The sequence below is a fragment of the Lepus europaeus genome, chromosome 18 (assembly GCF_033115175.1).
Source record: "Lepus europaeus isolate LE1 chromosome 18, mLepTim1.pri, whole genome shotgun sequence".
NCBI lineage: Eukaryota > Metazoa > Chordata > Mammalia > Lagomorpha > Leporidae > Lepus > Lepus europaeus.
The window spans coordinates 42,524,352-42,543,577 of NC_084844.1; the positions used below are offsets into that span (position 1 = coordinate 42,524,352).

A 19,226-nucleotide genomic window follows, 5' to 3' on the forward strand; every position below is an offset into this window, starting at 1 on the left:
AGACCAGGAAGAAGCACCTGGCTCCTGACTTCGGATTGGCGTAGCGCACCGGCCGTGGCAGCCATTTGGGGGGTGAACCAACAGAAGGAAGATCTTTCTGTCTCTCACTGTCTAATTCTGCCTGTGGGGGGGAAAAAAAGATTTCAATTTCATGAGAGAGTTTTTCTTTCATGTCCTGCATGGATTTCAGCTGTTTGTGCGTTTGCTTTTGATTACTTCTATGTAATCTTATGATCAATTTTTTGAGTTCCATTTCTTGTATTTCTTTTATCTCATGGTCTTCATAATCTAGTATTGAAGTGTCATGTTCTTTTGAGAGTGTCATGTTGTCTTCCTTATTCTTGTATCTTGGATTTTTGCATTTGTTGTTCAGCATTTGTGGAGATACTCACTGGTTTCTTCTTTTTTTCTTTTTCCTGCTGTGGCAGTTTTTATCATTGTACTATTACTCTGTAGATAAGTGGACTGTCTGCTTTCGGTGAATATCTAGAGGCTTGTAGTGGGTGTGGCCAGAGAGCTTTGTTTGTTCTCCAAGGTTGAGGGCGTGCCTAAGGTGACATACCCAAGTTTGGCATGGTAAATCTTCTCTCTCTTTTTTCAATCAGAAGGCAAGTATTCTGCTAAGCTGAGCTCTTCTTGATGGAGATCGGCGCCTGAGCGCTAGCCCCACTGGGTATAATATTCATCTGCTCTGTCCCAAGGACCACACAAAGGATCTGTGCAGTCCTCAGTGTAAGTTCATATTCCTCTGCAATGTCTCTCACCGAGTAGCCAGGGCCACCAGGGGTTGTGGCGTCTCCAACCAAGACTACTCAGTCTCAGCCATACCGTGAGTTCTCCCATACACCCTCAGTTTTTTTTTTTGTTTTTTTTTTTTTTTTCACAGTCCAGGTTCAGAAACTCCACACATTCACTAGGTCTTAGTCTCCTGTTATTACTCCCCACCAGAATCAGGTTTCTCCACTTGGCTAATCGCTGAGCATGGACATGAGTTGGCACAGCTGTTACATATGTCCAAAATGGCACCCACTCTATCAGCTCGTATGCTTTGTAAGGTGACTGAAGAGAGAGAACCATGTTCATACCATCCTTTTTATTTTTTTCTCTCCTCTAGTTAGGCTGGTGTACTTTCCCCCTACCCGGGGTTTCAAGCCTCGTTCCCTCTAGGTTCTTCCTACTGCTTTTTTGCCAGTGGCCCGGGCTACTACAATCTCTTCTCACCTCACTTTCCAGGACTGGTGCGTAGGCTCTCAGTGGTTGAAGTCCCAAGCCATGGGCGCCCACACCCTCCATGTAGATTCATCGTGTCCCTCTAATTTCAGTAGAGTTTCCTCTGCCATTTTTTCCCTAGCTCTTCCTTGAGACTACACTATCTCTACTTTTTAAAAAAATTTTCTTCTCCTAGGCTACAGCAGTAAACTCCCTCCCTACTCCACCATCTTGGAACCAGCTCTCCCCAACTACTCTTCCATATGCCTATTACACTTATGCATATCCACATTTATACAAGACAAGTGTTTTTCAGGCAGTATTTATATCCTTAATAATATAGGTTTAATATTTAAGCTCTCTTTTATATAGACTTGAAAGTTAGAATATTAATATTTTCAAATAGGAGAGAAAACAAGATTATCTTTGGTCTTCTGAATCACATTCTTTCACAGCTATACAATGCCAGAGCCCCAACAACATCTTAAAATTTAATTAAATCAATAATGATTTCTTCAAGAACTCTCTTCTTAAAAAACCTGACAAACATATAGCTCAAACTTAACACTTCAAAGTAAACTTAGTGTCTATTTAATTTACAAAAGAAGAGAGAATATTTTTTTCCTGAAAACTTATCTGTGCCATCAGGTCAGCTGCATTAACAAAATTCAAAAGCACATGTCTCAGACACAAAGTCCACATGATTCCACATCTAACTTTGGAACATCAGATCATTCTCAAAACTTCCCTATATAAGAATGGATTTACTTACCCCAGCAAGACATTTTTCCAGTGTATCCAATATAATCAACTGAGAAAGATACAAATTTTTTTCAGCAGCTTCTCCAAATATTCTCTGAAAGAAAAGATAAGCATAACATGAAAGTTGGTTATCATTATCCACTACGAATCAGCACATATTTGAAAAATGAAGGATGGAGAAGAAAGAAAACCAATAATCTTACATTTAATACCCCATATTATACTCTATTTAAATCTATCATCTCTAATTTTATCCTAATGGCTCACACACATTAAATACTCAGGCAAAGAGAAATTTTGGCATTTATCAGTCTGCCAACAGACTTGCACCAATAAAAGACATTACTTTCCTTTATGCTTTAAAATTATGTACAAAAATTTAGATACACACATACAGGTCTGTAGCAGAATCTTGAATTGTGCATTTAACTCCATTGTTTTGCCATTTAACTCCATTTTTTTGCCACAAATCAATCAAAGTCTTAATTTGTATAGCAACACAACGCTACAGCACCAACTACACTGAATTTTAAGCACTTAGTAGCAAGAAACCATGGTTTCTATTCCATAAGAACTCAACAACCACCAGTATAACAATATTGTTTTGGTTCCGAAAAGAAGGACCAAAAAATTAAAATATTTCAGTCTAACTCATAGTATGGCCACACATTCATATGTGCAAAATCCTATGCCAAAACCCCATGCCAAAAAACAACACAAAGTACTAAACGTTTCTGTAAATCACTCCACATATTTATGAAAAGTCTTGCTTTTTATTTTAATTTTTTACATAAAGAACAAAATTGCTTTGTAAGGCAAATGATTTCCCACATCTCCAGTTTATAAGTTGTTTAAGCTTCGGGCATTATCTAAGAAACCTGCTTAAGAGGAAACACACCAAAGATGACGTAACTGTGAAAATGGAACCAATCTTCACAACCTACAACCAGATGTTATTTTCATAGCTCAATAGAAACAATAAAACACATTCCAACTGTGAAAGACAAGCAGAAAATTTAGAGTTAAAATTTTTTAAAATCCAGATTAGTTGCTTTGAACTCAGTATGAAAGAGATGTTAGACAAGAACTGACAAAGAAAAGGGGTCACCTGTGAGAAGAGAGCTACATACTCAGAGGTACAGAGGAAAAACAGCTGGCATGCCTTAATGTCAAGAAAACATCAGCAGACTGTATAAAATGGGTGGTGGGGGAGGCATCATTTGGCCTAGTGGTTAATACATCTGCACTCCCTATCAGAGTGCCCGACTTTGCTACCTGGCTCCCACTCCTGACTCCAGCTTCCTGCTGACATGAACTCTGGAAGACAGCCATGATGGCTCAAGTAGTGGTTTCCTGCTACTCACATGGAATATCTGGATTGAGTTCCTGACTCTTGGCTTCAGCCCCAGCCTAGTACAAGCCCAGTCACTGTGGACATATAGGGGATGAACCAGTAGATGGGAACACACACATATTCTCTCTCAAATAAAAATTTTTAAATGTTCAAAATAAAATGCAGGGGAAAGCAATTATGAGCTTTAAATAGTAAAATACTTGAAATTGGTATTTGAGGAAATTGTTTCAATAATAGGTTCTCTATTACAGAATCTATCACTTGTTATGGAAGTAATTTAAAAAATCAGTATCTTCATAACATCATTCCTGAATTTTAGGACTATACAATCTTACTTCATTTATCATTTAGTTCTGATCAGGACAATCTGATATTTAAATTCAAGAAGAATCTAAAGAAAAGCATGTAACAGATTACTACTATTAATTTATGTATGATACAAAAGCTGTATAAAACTCTAATTCCAGAAAAACATTGGAAAAGGAACAGGGTCACCAATAGGAAACAGTTTTGAGAGGGAAAAAAAATCAAAAACTAAAATGAAAGTCAAAAGGTTACCTTTTACCTGGGATCATCCACAAAATAAGACAAATGATTACATCCAAAGCCTACATAAAATTATTCCCATCCTTCAAAATATGCTGCTCTAAACTTTTAAATCCAAAACAAAAAGCAAATTCCCCTCAAAACAGTAACCCCAATACTCACCATATTATTAACATTCTTTAAGATATTAGTGAGGCCACTAATAACCAAAGAAAACTTGTACTTAGAAATATTGATCAGACATTCCTTGTTGCGTTCAGTACTGACTTTGGTATGTGTGTTCTGCTGTCCTGTTTTTATTGGAAGCTGAAAAAAGAAATAAAAAAGATATTAAGACTTATCTTTGAAAATGACCAAAAATAAATTTTTCTCATTGAAAATCATGGCATAGAAAAATTTTATCAACCACAGTTATCTATATTTGTACCTCAAGCTTCAATTTTCAATAGAATTTATAGTAAATCTTACATTTTCAGAAATTTCAATTTTAGGGTGCCAGCATTACTGTATAGTGGGTAAAGTCACAACCTGAGACACCAGCATCCCATGTGGGCACCAGTTCATGTCCCAGCTGCTCCACTTCTGATCCAGCTCCCTGCTAATGACCTGGTAAAAGCAACTGAAGATGGCCCAAGCATTGGGCCCCTGCCATCCACATGGGAGAACCAGAAGAAGTTTCCAGCTCCTAATTTTGGCCTGGCTCACCCTTGACTGTTGCAGCCTTCTGGGTAGTAAACCAGCAGGTGGAAGATCAATCTCTCCCTCCCTCCCTCTCTAACTCTTTCAAGTAAATAAATCATTTAATTGTTTTAATTAAAAAAAGAAATTTCAATTTTTGTAGTTTGGTGTTTGGAAGTCATAAGTCTCTATCTACAAAATTAAATCCTTTACCCAGCACCATATGCAAGGCAATGATGACTCCCAGAAGTAGAGCTATTTCCTTGTAGCTGAAAGTTATCTCAGAGAACGTCTGCAATAAAATGCATACAACCCTTAATGTTATACACTGAACCCAAACATTCAAACAACAGATCACGAAAATCTATGTCCCAATCCTCTAATCAGTAACAACTGCAACTGTTCAGAATAAGAACTGTAAAACTTGAACACAAGAAGACTAACTCAGAATAACCATTCTCAGCTAAAAAATGAAGGTGTACTACAACAACCAGATAAATTTCGTGGTGGGAAACATCCTCTGAGGGAACCATGCTTACACTGTCTGATGAGGACGTAAGCTGTACAGAAGTTCATCTCTACTCTGTACAAAAGCTAGCATTCTGTATTTCAAGCATCATTAATGTATTTACTATTTAATTAGACGCTGCTGATGCTAGTAGAGAATGCTGGTGAGGGTCCTCTCAAAATAACAAACCTGAGTACAGCTTCCTCATTTTAAAATGGTGCAAAAAGAGATCAAGTGGCACACTCGCATTTGCTAATTAATTACAGATGATTAATTTCATAGTAAGGAAACAATAAAAGTGAGAAGAACATTTTTAGGATACAGAGAAAGAGGCAGAACAAGAAGCTTAGAATGACATAATGTTAGCTATAAAGATCATGAAAGGATTCCCAGAACCATCACTACTGCTTCTCATAGTCTGCATTAGCAGGAAGCTGCAGTCACCAATGGAAGCCAGGAATCAAACCAAGGCACCCAATACCAGCATCTTAACCACTAGGCCAAACATCCGCCCCTACAGTCTTAATTGAAAATCAGAGTATCTACATGAACTCAATGTATTTTACCTTGTATCAAGAAAACAAATTCTTGCAGACACTGAAAATGCCCAAAAACAATGTACCAATCTAACAGTTATAAACAACCTTAACCCCTGCTTTGTAATCTTGAAATATCATTTCAAGTAAAAAGAATCTAGAATCCTTTAGGAAATTACTGATCCTGTGTCTGGGGCAAAATGGTACATAAAAAGTCAGGCGTATCTTGTCACAGCAGACAGCAACAGACTAATAAGGGCCAAGTCAAAGACTCAGAAATGATTTTTTTAAATTTTAAAGAGGGTTCTACTGGCCAAAAGTGGACTAATTTGAACTTTGTTAAGGAAAGCAATTACAATTTATTTAAACTGATCATGTAGGCTTAAATCCACACTTCTGCTCCCAGGCAGAAGGAAGTAATTTGTAGCAAAACAACATCTCTTTCTCCTAAATATTTTTTTAACAGATGAAATACAAAAATCGTCTGTTTAAAGGAGTTCAGAGAGCTCCCGAAGGAATGAGGACTACAGCTAGGATTCCAAAATGGGATGAACTGTGGTGAAGTAAGGATCTTCTGCAGCTGCTTTTTCCCTGGGGCATTCGAAGAGTCTGGGCAGAAAAAGACCTGGAGAAATAAGGCTGTCTCAGCAAAGTCCCTCCGTCAAGAAAAAAGAAACCATCAGAGCTTCTGAGGGAACGGATGGCTGGTGACAATGCTGAAGACATGACGGGGTTTCAAAGGCTTATGGAAAAGGCAAACACAAGTAAAAGGTTAAGCCAAAATTTCTGAAAAGTAGAGAAGAGTCTGAACACCTTACAGCAAGAAGACAAAAGATGAGTGTCCAGAACCTTCCAGTGGAAGTACCTTAGTAAATACACACAACCCTCAATTGTAAGCCTTGCGTGGAAGGAAGGCTGCATTTTCTAACAGGGCCAAACCACAGCAACTGAAACTTTTATCTGCTATTAGTAGAGGTATAATTCAGTAACTACCCTGAAATTTGGCATTATCTACTACAAATGAACACACACACTCATTCAATTCACCAGGTATATACTCAAAATAAGTATGTATGTGTGTTCGCCAAAAACAGGGACAATATTTACAGCAGCATTTTTTACAATGGCCAAAAACTAAAAACAACCCAAATGTCTATCAGCAGCAGCAATGTCTTTAAGTAATATATTTACACAAAGAAGAACTGTATCACCATAAGAATAAACAACAGCTATAGGCTGAAATTCACAAATACAGTATAGAAGGCCGGAAGTCAGAACCGAAGACACACTGTATGATTATGGGACCTAAAGTTCAAAAACACGCTAACCTCATTCTGTGATTGTAGACAGAAGTTGGGATAGAAGAGACCCCTGAGAGGTGGTGACTGGAAGGAAGCTGAGGGGAGAAGGCCACATGGGGCCTGTCAATGTGGTTTGATTTCTCCATTTGGTACTGGTTATAATGCTGTGTTTACTTTGTGAACATTTACTGGGCTATTTACAATTTGCACACTTTTCTCTATGTAAAAGTTCACAAAATGCTTGCTAAATATAAGTATTGAAGTCCCTGAGTTCACAATGATGTTAAAAAACAAGTGGGTTATCTGGTGGCTACAAGAAATTGTGGCACACACGGAGGTGCTGCCTCGCTCCCTTCAAGGAAGGCATTGCTGCCTTAACTGCTGGGAGCAGCCAGCCCCTCCGAGATGGCCTCAGCTGCAGACAACAGCCTCGCCCAGGTCACATCCTTCCCGGACAGCCCATCTCCAATTACTGGTCATCCTGAGCAACCTAGAAGGGTCAGTCCAGCTCCACAGCACCCATGGGGATCAGTCAAAGCTGCTGCGGAGCCTGCAGTGCCCAATTTTCCTTTCTCCCAGGTGCTGACACAAAAGGAACGGCTTGGCCTCCAGGGCAGTTAGTAGCAGATGCTAAGATGAGATGTTAAAGCTAGCGATGAAGTAGAAATAGCAAATAAAAACAATGGAACTGGACAAATATTGCTAAACTCTTTGGTCTCTAGGGGAAAAAACACAACAGAAAAAAAAGGCTGATTAACTGTGAACTGAAAGTTAAGTTTGAAAGCCAGAGTTCCTCTTGAAAAACATACAAAGAGGCTCTTCTCTCCTGCAGCAGGAGGGCAGAGAAACCTAGTGATCAGAACCAGTACTTAATTACTATCCATGTGTAGACCTCATTCCTAGGAAATAATACTCTCTCTTATATATGTATATGATGTATATGTGTATATTTATGTATATGATATATATTATATATATATCATATATATATTCTCTCTCTCTCATCTCAGAAATGAGATGTAAGGGCAAAGAGAAATGAGAGAGAGAGAGAATATATATATGAGAGAGAAAGAGAGAGAGCAAGCGAGCTTCAAAGAAGGTTAAACTCTCAAACAAAGCAGGTCTGCTATGCCAAGATCAGAGCTCTAGCTAGGAAACACTCTGACACATATGTGAGCTGATGCTCCCAAATATCTTGTATCTTCAGATCCCCCTGGGCCCTCCGAGTCTACAGAAGTGGCCCACCAATGCCTGGTAAAAGCTGCACTCCTCACATTTGTTTGCAGAAGATTCAGAGGACTTCCTCATGCAAGACAATAAATCCCCCTCATGCAGAACAGTTTGGAACAGTGGTTAAAAACACCGCTGGGATGCCTGCATCCACAAGGAAGGGCCTGACTTAAGCCAGGTTCCACTTCCAATTCCAACTTCTTGCTAATGCACACTCTAGGAGGCTCAAGTACTTGGATCTCTCACCCGCATGGGAGACCTGGACTGAGTTCTAGGCCCCAGCTTCTGCCTGGCCCAACTTCAGATGTTGTGGTCATTTAGGGAGTGAACAGCAAATGGGAGTTCACTCACACACACTCTCTCACTCTCTCCATCTCAAAATCAATCAAGCAAGCACTAAAATAAAATAGCTATGAAGCGGCAGAGTTACTTTCTGTTGAATGTGAAGAAATCAACCACAGAAAAAGACCACATGACAGGAAATATCAAATGGCCTCTAGGAACCGAGACCTAAATCCTACAACTGTAAGGACCTAAATTCTGCCAGCAAACAACCAATGAGCTTGGAAAAGAACCCCACGCCTCAGATGAGACTGTAGCCCCAGCCTGATTTCAGCCTGATGAGAATCAGAGCAGAGAACCCAGCTAATCAATGCCTAGACTCCTGACTCACAGAAATGATCAGATAATAATTCTGTGTTGTTTAAAGCCATTATGTTCATGGTAGTCATAAAGCAAAAGAAAAATATAAACTGCCAAACCTGTATCTTTAATGCAAACGTCTCTGTCAAGCTTCTAATATGTTACCCAATATCTGCTGGGTTTCTCCATATGGTATTTTCTAGGAAATTCAAATTCAATGTCCCCAAAGTTCACGTCATAATTTCCTATCTTAGAAATAGGAAAGAAATTCAAAAAGTTTATGGAAAATGGAATTAAAAGAAGAGCTTGTTTTGCTATAAAGCATTTTTAAATCCATAAATTTTTTCATAATGTACATATCCATAAATTTTTGAAGACCATTCAAATGCATGAATTTAAAATAAACTTATCCCTTAACATGTTTCCATGAATTTTTTAAAGTTCCTTAATAATACCATATGGATCCAGTTTGCCATAGGTCAGAGGTGAGAAGTGTCTTGACATCACTTCCTTCTTTTTTTTTTTTTTTTTTGAAAGGCAGAGTTACAGAGAGGAAGAGGCAGAGTCAGAAAGAGACAGATAAGAGACAGATGTCTTCCTTTTACTGCTTCACTCCCCAAATGGCGGAAATGGCCAGGGCTGGGCCAGGCCAAAGCTAGGAGCCAGGAGCTTCATCTGGGTCTCCCATGAAGGTGCAGGGGCTCAAGCTCTTGGGCCACCTTACACTCATTTCCCAGGTACATTAGAAGGGAGCAAGATCAGAAGTGGAGCAGTCGGGACTGAAACTGGTACCCATATGGGATGCTGGTGCTGCAGGCTGTGGCTTCACCCACTATGCCACAGTACCACCCCATCCTTCATTCCCTTTTAGTTGGTCAGATTCATAAAAACGAGAGTAACCAGTCATGTACAACTCAGCCCAACACCTTCTTTGCTTGGGAACAGGTTTGTCCAGAGGCAAAAAGTTTCTTGTCCACAGGCAAAAAGTTCCCTCTAATCAACCTGCAAAGAATTACCAGCAGTGCAGTGGCCCAAAAGGCTTGTGATTGGGTAGGTAATCTGCCAAATTCTTGGACTCAGCTACTTGGCACATTTGGGTCTCCAACTTAGCATTGAACAGTTATTATATACACACATATAAATACAGGTAGATTTTTAAAATAAATATTTTTGGCCTCTATGTTTACTCTTATTTCTCCACATGCTCTGAAGGCAAGCAGAGAGGAAAACTCAGGACCCCCAGGCTCCTACAAACAGTACCAAAGCCTATAGAAGAAGACAAGATTAAGGGGTTCTAAGTAACCATGAACTGATCACATAAGGTGGTCAGGGAAAGTTCTCTATAGAGGTGACAACTGACTGGAGACCTAAATGAAGTGAGAGAATGGAAACATCCACGCCAAGATCCCCAGAAGAGTATTTAAGGCAGTATTTTAAGTGCAGTGGATCTGTGGCTGAAATGAGCAAGGCATAGTAAAAGTCTGGCAAGAAGGCCAGTGTGGAAACAAAAAGAAAATTTAAGTGATGAAGGCAGATAAAAAAGAAGAGCATTGGTCAGATCCCGAAGCCTTGTACGCCATTCTAAGAGCTCTGAACTTGAGTGTGACGATACAGCAGATTGTATGTTCCAAGTAGGAACACAGAGCATTTCTTATCCCACTTGCTTTTCTGCAGTAAGACTTTGCCACATCCCTGTCAAAAAGTTGAATCTTTTTTTCCATCACCTTGCATGAAGCAGGCCCTTTTCTTTCAATTAACTGGCAATTCATTTTCTCCTATGACTACTCTGACCAAGAAGGCGCCACATTGTGCTGGTTCCAGGCACAAGCCTTTATTGGTCTGACAGTTTATTTCCCATCTCCTGGTAGCCAACTGCCATGTAAAAAAGTGATTACGCTGAGACCACCACGCTGTGGAAAGTCCAGGCCGCATGCAGAGACTCTGAAGAATGCGATGCCACTATGGAGACAGAGAGATCAAGAAGCACGGAGGTGCCAGACTCAAGAAGCCATATTGGAGGAGTGGGCATTGTGGCACAGCAGGTTAAATAGCCACTTGCGATGCCCACATCCCAAATGGGAGTGCCAGTTCAAGTCCTGGCACCTCTGCTTCCCATCCAACTTCTGATAACACATCCTGGGAGGCAGCAGGCAAGACCCGGCCACTCATGTGGGAGACTTGGATGGAGTTCCTGACTCCTGGCTTTAGCCTAGACCAACACTGGGTGTTGTGGCATTTGGTGACTGCACTGTGGAATAGAAAATCAGTCTGTCTCTCTCTCTCTCTCTCTCTCTCTCTCTCTCTCTCTGTTCTGCTTTTCAAGTAGCCAAAAATAAATACATAGACACTATAATTTACTGGAAAGGATTCTCCAGCTTCAGTCAACACCATACAGATCACAGAAGAATTGCCCACTTGAAACTGTCATGAATTCCTGACCCACAAAAATTATGAGCAAAATAATCTGATTGATGTTTTTAAAAGAACCCTCTTACTGTTGTATGTTAGAAAACAGTCCAGGCAAGAGAGGAGGGTAGATGAAATTAATAAAAATAGAGAAGTAGTAAGATATTTTAATAGATTTGGAAGGGGGACTGATTTGGAAGTTCATTTAGAAGAACAAATCTCTGAAAATACCAAAGAAATGTTCAGGGGAAAAAAAGGACAAGACTTGCATTATCAAGGGCTTAAACATATAATTAAAATCTTACAATAAAACCTTACTGTAATTAAGTATAAACTAGTTACAGTCATAGAACAGACACTAATATGTACATAGAAATTTAATATGATAGAGGTAATACTTCAAATCATTGGTAAAAGAATGTATTAGTCAATAAAATGATGCCAAATCAACTTGCTAACCATCTAAAAAGAGTAACTCATACCAAATTTTAAAATATATAGGTAGGGTCCAGCACAACAATTTAAGCCGCCACCTGCGATGCCAGCATCCCATAGGAATCCCAGCTGCTCTGCTTCTGATTCAACTCCCTGCTAATGTGCCTGGGAAAGCAGATAATGGCCCAAGTACTTGGGCCCCTGCCACATAGGAGACCCGGATGGAATTCCAGGCTCCTGGCTTCAGCCTAGCCTAGTCCCAGCCTTTGCCACCATCTGTGGAGTGACCCAGCAGATGGAAGATCTCTTTCCCTGTCTCTCACTCTCTGTCACTTTCAAATAAACAAATCTCTTTTTAAAAGCTATTAAATGCTTAGGACAGATATTAAAGAATAATTTCATAATATTGAAATGAGGAAGACCTTCCTAAGCAAGATAAAAAACACAGCAGATATTATATATATATATATATATATATGTATATATATATATATATATATATATAAATACTAGACCTGGCACTGTGGTATAGTGGGTTAGGCTGCCACCTACGGTGCCAGCATCCCATATGGGCACTCCATTTCCAATCCTCCTCCCTGTTAATGCACCTGGGAAAGCAGCAAAAACGGCTCAAGTTGCTTATGCCCCTGCATCCACGTGGGAGACCTGGAAGAAGCTTCTGGCTCCTGGCTTCGGTCTGGCCCACCTACAGCCATTGTGGCCAGTTGGAGAGTGAACCAGCAGATGGAAGAGATCTCTCTCTCTCTCCCCAACACCCTCCTCTCCCTCCCTCTCTCTCTCTTTGTAATTCTTTCAGAAAAAATAAACTTCTAAAAAAAGAAAGAAAAAGTACTGATATATTTGTCTACAAAAAGATGTGTGAATAAGAAAAAAAGACACTGTTGGAGGGCAGCATTGCAAGCCCTCTAGTTCAAGTCCTTGCCACTCCATTTCCAATCAAGTTTCTTGCTAACATGACTGGGAATGCAGTGAATGATGACCTAAATACCTAGAACTCTGACACACATGTAGGAGACCCAGATGGAGTTCTGACTCCTGGTTTCAGCCTAGCCTAGGCCTGGCTGTTATAAGCATCTGGGGAGTTAACTGGTAGACAGAAAATCTCTCTGTGTGTGTCTCTCCCTCCCTGCCACTCTGCCTTTCAAATAAATCTTAAAATCAAAACAAATAAACAAAACACCAACAAAGAAACAACAGGGAAAAGAAGAATGTGCAACAATTAGCTTCTCAATGGTCTATATAATAGACATGGTTGTTTTATTTAATAATAAACCTATTTAATGGAAACTCTACAGAATATGTGGCAATTCAAAGATGAGCAGTCAGTGTGTGTGTGTGTGTGTGTATGAAATAATCTAACAACTTTTTAAAATTGTATATACTTTTAAAAGATGTATGTATTGGAAAGGGAGGGAGGGAGACAGAGAGATAAGAAATTAGGGAGGAGAGGGAGAGCAGGAGAGAGAGAGGAATCTTCCAACCACTGGTTCACTTCCCAAATGACAATAGGTAGGGCTGGTCCAGGCTGAAGCCAGGAACCAGGAAATCAATCCAGGTCTCCAACTTGGGTGACAGGGGCCCAAGCACTTGGGCCATTTTCCATTGCTTTCCCAGGCACATTAGCAGGAAGCTTATGGAAGTAAAGCAGCCCAGGACTAGAACTGGGGCTCACATGGTTTACCAACAGCAGGCAGCCGCTTAACCTTCTGCCCCACAATACTGGCCCACACAGGTAATTCTTTAAAGATTTATTTTATTTGAAAGGAAGACTGACATGTGTTTTTTCCTTCCTCTCCACCCACCTCCATCTACTGGTTCACTCCCCCAAACGCCTGCAACAGGAACTTCATCCTGGCCTCCTTTGTGGGTGGTAAGGGCCCCAAGAACTTGAGCCATCATCAGCTGCCTCTCAGCAGGAAGCTGGATCAGAAGCATGGAAGACACACCAAGGGGCACTCCAGTATGGGATTCAGGTGTCCCAAGCAGCAGCTTAACCCACTGCACCGAAACATCCACCCCTTGCTTATAGTCTTTTAGAATACAAATAAAATTGTCTCAATCTTGTCTATACTGGGAGCAGCTCTCCTGCCTCAGTCCCTCAAACCCTAAGTTCATCTCCAGCCCCTCTTTGGTCAACAGCATCTCACAACTGCTGGGCTGACCACTGTCTGCAATGGTGCTCAGAAGACCAGAAACACTAATGGATGAGCACCTCAGCATCTTGACAGTCCTGTGTCCCCTGATCTCATTTCTCTGGACCCGCAGCTCCCAACCCAGCACCATTTCAAGGGACACTGATTGACAAAGCAGCCAAGAGCACTGGGCTGGGGCTGCCATGCTGACGTGGCTGGCTCTGGAGCTGGGATTGGGACTGAATGTGGGAGCCTCATCATTGGCTATGCTAGGAACCCTTCCCTGCAGCAGCAGCTCTTCTCCGATGCCACCCCAGGCTTTGCCCTCTCAGAGGCCAAGGGGCTCTCCTGCCTGATGGTGGCCTTCTTCATCGTCTTCACCACATGAAGGAGGCTCCTCCACTTTCCACAGTTCCTTCTCCTGTGCTTCATCTGCCTGTATGCTCCTTTTCCTATACCTTCCCAGGCAGCCTGGGTAGAATGGTTGGCTCAGGGTTTGACAAAGGGAAGACAAACAGATACTGTATTAATAAGAAATATTGAATTTAATTAAACTATTTTTGTGACTTCATATTCCCCACCACCACAAGAAAGTACTCTGGAACATATACAAGGAAATAATTATGCCTGGAGTTAGGGGGAAAAAAACTTGACAAAACAGTTAAGATCATTGTATTTGGGGCCACCTACAGTGCCAGCATCCCATATTGTTAATGTTTCAGGTCCCGCCTTCTCCACTTTCTATCCAGCTCTCTATTATGGCCTGGGAAAGTAGTAGAAGATGGCCCAAGTCCTTGGATCCCTGCACCCATGAGGGAGACCCAGAGAAGCACCTGGCTCCTGGCTTCGGATCGACACAGCTCTGGCCATTGCAGCCATTTGGGGAGTGAACCTGCAAATGGAAAACCTCTGTTTCTCTGCCCCTGCCTTTCTGTTAACTATGTTTTTTTTTAAAAAAAAAAAAAAAAAAAAAAAAGGATTTACTTATTTATTTGAAAGTCAGAGTTACACAGAGGAGAGGCGGAGAGAGAGAGGCGCGGGGGGGTGGTGGTGGTGGTGGTGGTGGTGGTGGTGGTAGTAGGTCTTCTTTCCAATAGTTCACTCCCCAGATGGCCGCAATGGCCAAAGAAGTGCTGATCCGAAGGCAGGAGCCAGGAGCTTCTTCCAGGTCTCCCATGATGGCTGCAGAGGCCCATGGACTTGGGCCATCTTCTACTGCTTTCCCAGGCCACAGCAGGGAGCTGGATCAGAAGTGGAACAGCTGGGTCTCGAACCAGCGCCCATATGGGATGCCAGTGCTTCAGGCCAGGGCGTTAACCTGCCAGCTCCCAACTATGCCTTTCAAATAAATAATAATTAAATCTTTTTTTAAAAAAGATCATTGTATCGATCCCGAGTTTCGGCACCAAAAAAAAAAAAAAAAGATTATTGTATTTGACAGTAAGAAGGAGATTTTGGGTATTTTGGTTTTCTGTTTTGTTTCTCTTCAATTGCCATATACTTTCACAACTGGGAGAAAGTGAATTGAACTTTTTAAAAACACTTTAGAGGCTAGGCGCTGTGGCCTAGCAGATAAAAGCCTCCTCCTGAAGTGTTGGCATCCCATATCAACACTGGTTCAAGTCCCAGTTGCTCCACTGCAATCCAGCTCCCTGCCAACGACCTGGGAAACCAATAGAAGATGCCCCAAGTGCTTGGCCCTTGCACCCATATAAGAGACCTGGAAGAAGCTCCCGGCCCCTGACTTCAGATTGGCCCAGCTCTGGATGTTGCACCCTTTTGGGGAGTGAACCAGAGGATGGAAAACCTCTCTCCCTGACTCTTTTCCTCTGCCTCTCTGTAAATCTACCTTTCCAATAAATAAGTAAATCTTTAAATAAAAAATACTTTGTCACATTATAGAAATCTTTGTACATAATAAAAGACATGTAAAGGGTCTAAGCTATATGGAAAAAATCTTCTAATTATTTTCTCAATTAACAAACTATTAGCTTTTTAAGATACAGAAATTAAAGAAATAAGATTTCACAAAAGCAGGGCTAACATTAAGCAAAGTACTCTGTGAACAATGGGTAACTTGTTTCTAGTTTCACTCAGAAAATTCTTCAAAAGGTCACAGGCTAAAATTTTTGCCTCTGTGTATATTCTAACCAGTTTCTGAAAGGCCACTCAAAATAAGATGGAGGTGGGGATTACAGTAAAATTCACTTAATGTAAGCTTTCATTTAAATGAAAGAAAAGAAAAAGAAATCGTACCAGGAGTAAAAGCACTTAAAACGTCAGCTCTAGATAACAGAAACTTGGAAAATGTATCACATGCTTATACTGGTTATCCTGACACATTTCCCAAAATAGATTCTGTACCACTGGTATGTCACAGGCACCGAACGAACTTTAAAATCTTTAAGTTTTAATTTCATGTTAACATGTCATTTAACATACACATGAGTAATATGTAATCAAATTTAGGATTACAAAGATATTTGACAAAGCTAAATAAAAAAGGCAGGCCAACATAAAGTTGTTAAATGAAGTGAATCATACAGGATATGGTTAAACTGATAGTGCCTGAATGGCTAAAGTTAGAGAAACACTGAGAAAATAACCTGAAATTATACACAGCTCATAAAACAGATATTAAACAATTGCTTTCTTTTTTGTAATATAGAAGCTAGAAAGACATAAGAGAACAAGGAGATTAGCATGGCACCAAAACACTTTTATCAAAAAGTGAATTTCAACATCACCTTTCCCTACATACTTCCTGCTTTTCTGTTTATTCTCTTCATACTATTCTGTTTTGTTTTGTCTTGTTTTGACAGGCAGAGTGGACAATGAGAGAGAGACAGACGGAGAGAAAGGTCTTCCTCTTGCCGTTGGTTCACCCTCCAATGGCCGCCGCGGCCAGCGCACCGCACTAATCCAAAGCCAGGAGCCAGGTGCTTCTCCTGCTCTCCCATGGGGTGCAGGGCCCAAGCACTTGGGCCATCCTCCACTGCCTTCCCGGGCCATAGCAGAGAGCTGGCCTGGAAGAGGGGCAACCGGGACAGAATCCGGCGCCCCAACCGGGACTAGAACCCGGTGTGCCAGCGCCACTAGGCGGAGGATTAGCCTGTTGAGCCACGGTGCCGGCCCTTCATACTATTCTGGACATATAGACTATGGAAGTTTTTCACACAGAGAAACCCCTGATTGGAAATAAAGAATCTGAGGCCGGCACTGTGGTGCAGTGAGTTAACGCCCTGGCCTGAAGCACTGGCATCCCATATGGGCACCAATTCGAGACCTGGCTGCTCCACCTCCGATCCAGCTCTCTGCTGTGGCCTGGGAAAGCAATGGAAGATGGCCCAAGTCCTTGGGCCCCTGCCCAAGTGGGAGACCCGGAAGAGGCTCCTGGCTTCAGATCGGCGCAGCTCCAGCAGTTGCAGCCAATTGAGGCGTGAACCAGCAGATGGAAGACTCTCTCTCTGCCTCTCCTCTCTCTCTGTGTAACTCTTTCAAATAAATAAATAAATCTTTCTAAATAAAAGGAAATAAAGAACCTATTTATACTCAAATAAAAAATAAAGAATCTATTTATACCAGCAGTTCCAACCAATTTTGAAGCTCAAAAGCAGATTCCCAAATGCCCTTTCTGGATTCTCCAGATATCTACTACTAAGGCAGGGGAAGATTTACTTCTGAAAACATAAACTTAGCTCACAGTGTCCTCACAAAAAAAAACACTAACTCTTCCTTCCCCTCCTTGCCTTCTGTATAATCATTCTGTACAAAAGCCTTTACATGAAGCATAGCAAGACAGGAGTCTGTATATGTAATGCACAGGGAGAGCTGGGAGTCTGAGCAGGATGAAGACGGCATCCAGGATCCACAGGTGGCAGGCCGTCGAGTAAAGAGTGTCAGAGCAAGAATGGGGAAAAGGACAGACTCCCCTGCAGAGGGCAGCCAGGCCCAAGAGATGGGAGAGCAGGCCACACAGGCTGTCAGAGCCCAAGCAGGATAAGGAGTTCAACAGCAGGACAGCCCAGAGTGGAGCAGCAACAACTGGGGGGGGGGGGGGGGCGCCAAGGGGTCCGGGACTGTGTTCAGCTGCAGCATGATGGGAAAGCGGGTGTCACAGCAGTTTGAGCACAGTGAGGAAGATGTCCACATAGGCAAGCAGCACAGGTGGAGTGTCCAAGCCTAGCCAGAGGAAGGAGGAAGGTAATGCTAAGTGGGAGTGAAAGGAGGCAGCAAGGAGTCTCGGAGCCCAAGCAGACAGCATCTTTGCTTAATTTTCTATGGTACTCTCCAAGCACTTTAAGTTTAAAGTACTAAGTATCTCATCTTCTGGATAAATATGAGAAATATAAAAAGGACAAAGAGAGACTGTGGAAGCAGGCATTTGGCCTATTGGTTAAGACACCCTTTAGGATGCCAGTATCCCATTAGCAAACTACCTGGGGTCAAGTCCTGGCTCTAATACCAATTCTAACTTCCTGTTGATGCAGAGCCTGAGAGGCAGCAGGTGATAGCCCAAGTACTTGAGTCTCTGCCACCCATATGGGAGAGCCGCATTGAACTCCAGACTCCTGACTTCAACCTGGTCCAGCCCCAGCCATACCGGGCATTTGGAGAGTCAGCCAGCAAATGGAGTGTCTGGAGCACTGTCTCATTTATTCATTCCCTTTCTCTCTCTCACTACCTCGCTGATAATTTTTAAAAAAAGGAAAAAGTGGGAAAAGTGAGAAGTACAGAGTAGTATAAATGCCAAACTAGCAATCTCAGAAATGTGTAAAACCTCAATTTACAACAGAAACAAGATACAAACATTACCCAAGTACTAGTTTACTTAAGCTATACTTTTTTTTTTCTTTTTTTTAAAGTCTTTTTTTTTTTTTTTTTTTTGACAGGCAGAGTGGACAGTGAGAGAGAGAGACAGAGAGAAAGGTCTTCCTTTTGCCGTTGGTTCACCCTCCAATGGCCGCCGCGGTGTTCCGATGGCAGGAGCCAGGTGCTTCTCCTGGTCTCCCATGGGGTGCAGGACCCAAGGACTTGGGCCATCCTCCACTGCACTCCCTGGCCACAGCAGAGAGCTGGCCTGGAAGAGGGGCAACCGGGACAGGATCGGTGCCCCGACCGGGACTAGAACCCGGTGTGCCAGCGCCGCAAGGCGGAGGATTAGCCTAGTGAGCCGCGGTGCCGGCTTAAGCTATACTTCTAAATAGGCAGGCCGCAAGTCAAACTCCAAAGAGCCATGCCTCCTGATAGTCACATCTCCCACAGTGAGCCAGCAATGGCCACTGTAACTAACAGAATACCCCAGAAGTAGTAGATTTCTTCTCCCAAGATTAGGTTATAAAAGATGGAAGCTTCCATATTGAACTGGCTTGTTCTCTCATTCTAAGACCACCTACAGTACAGGAAGCCAACAACCATGTTAGGAGGACACAGGCAACCTAAAGAGGTATCCATATGGCAAGGAAA

The 19,226-nt window shown here is 41.8% G+C and overlaps 1 protein-coding gene and 1 pseudogene across 2 annotated transcripts in view; one reads left to right on the forward strand and one right to left on the reverse strand.

The window, feature by feature from the left end:
• Positions 1-19,226, reverse strand: part of NF1 (neurofibromin 1) — a 291,063-nt gene that overhangs the window by 228,024 nt on the left and 43,813 nt on the right. For both annotated transcript variants that reach the window (XM_062175267.1, XM_062175266.1), the window contains exons 2-3: positions 4,034-4,177; positions 1,982-2,065 (exon numbers count right to left, since the gene is read on the reverse strand). In XM_062175267.1, coding sequence (XP_062031251.1) covers positions 1,982-2,065; positions 4,034-4,177 — 228 coding nt within the window. The remainder of the gene's footprint in view (positions 1-1,981; positions 2,066-4,033; positions 4,178-19,226) is intronic.
• LOC133776785 (ATP synthase F(0) complex subunit C2, mitochondrial-like) lies at positions 10,291-14,148 on the forward strand (annotated as a pseudogene).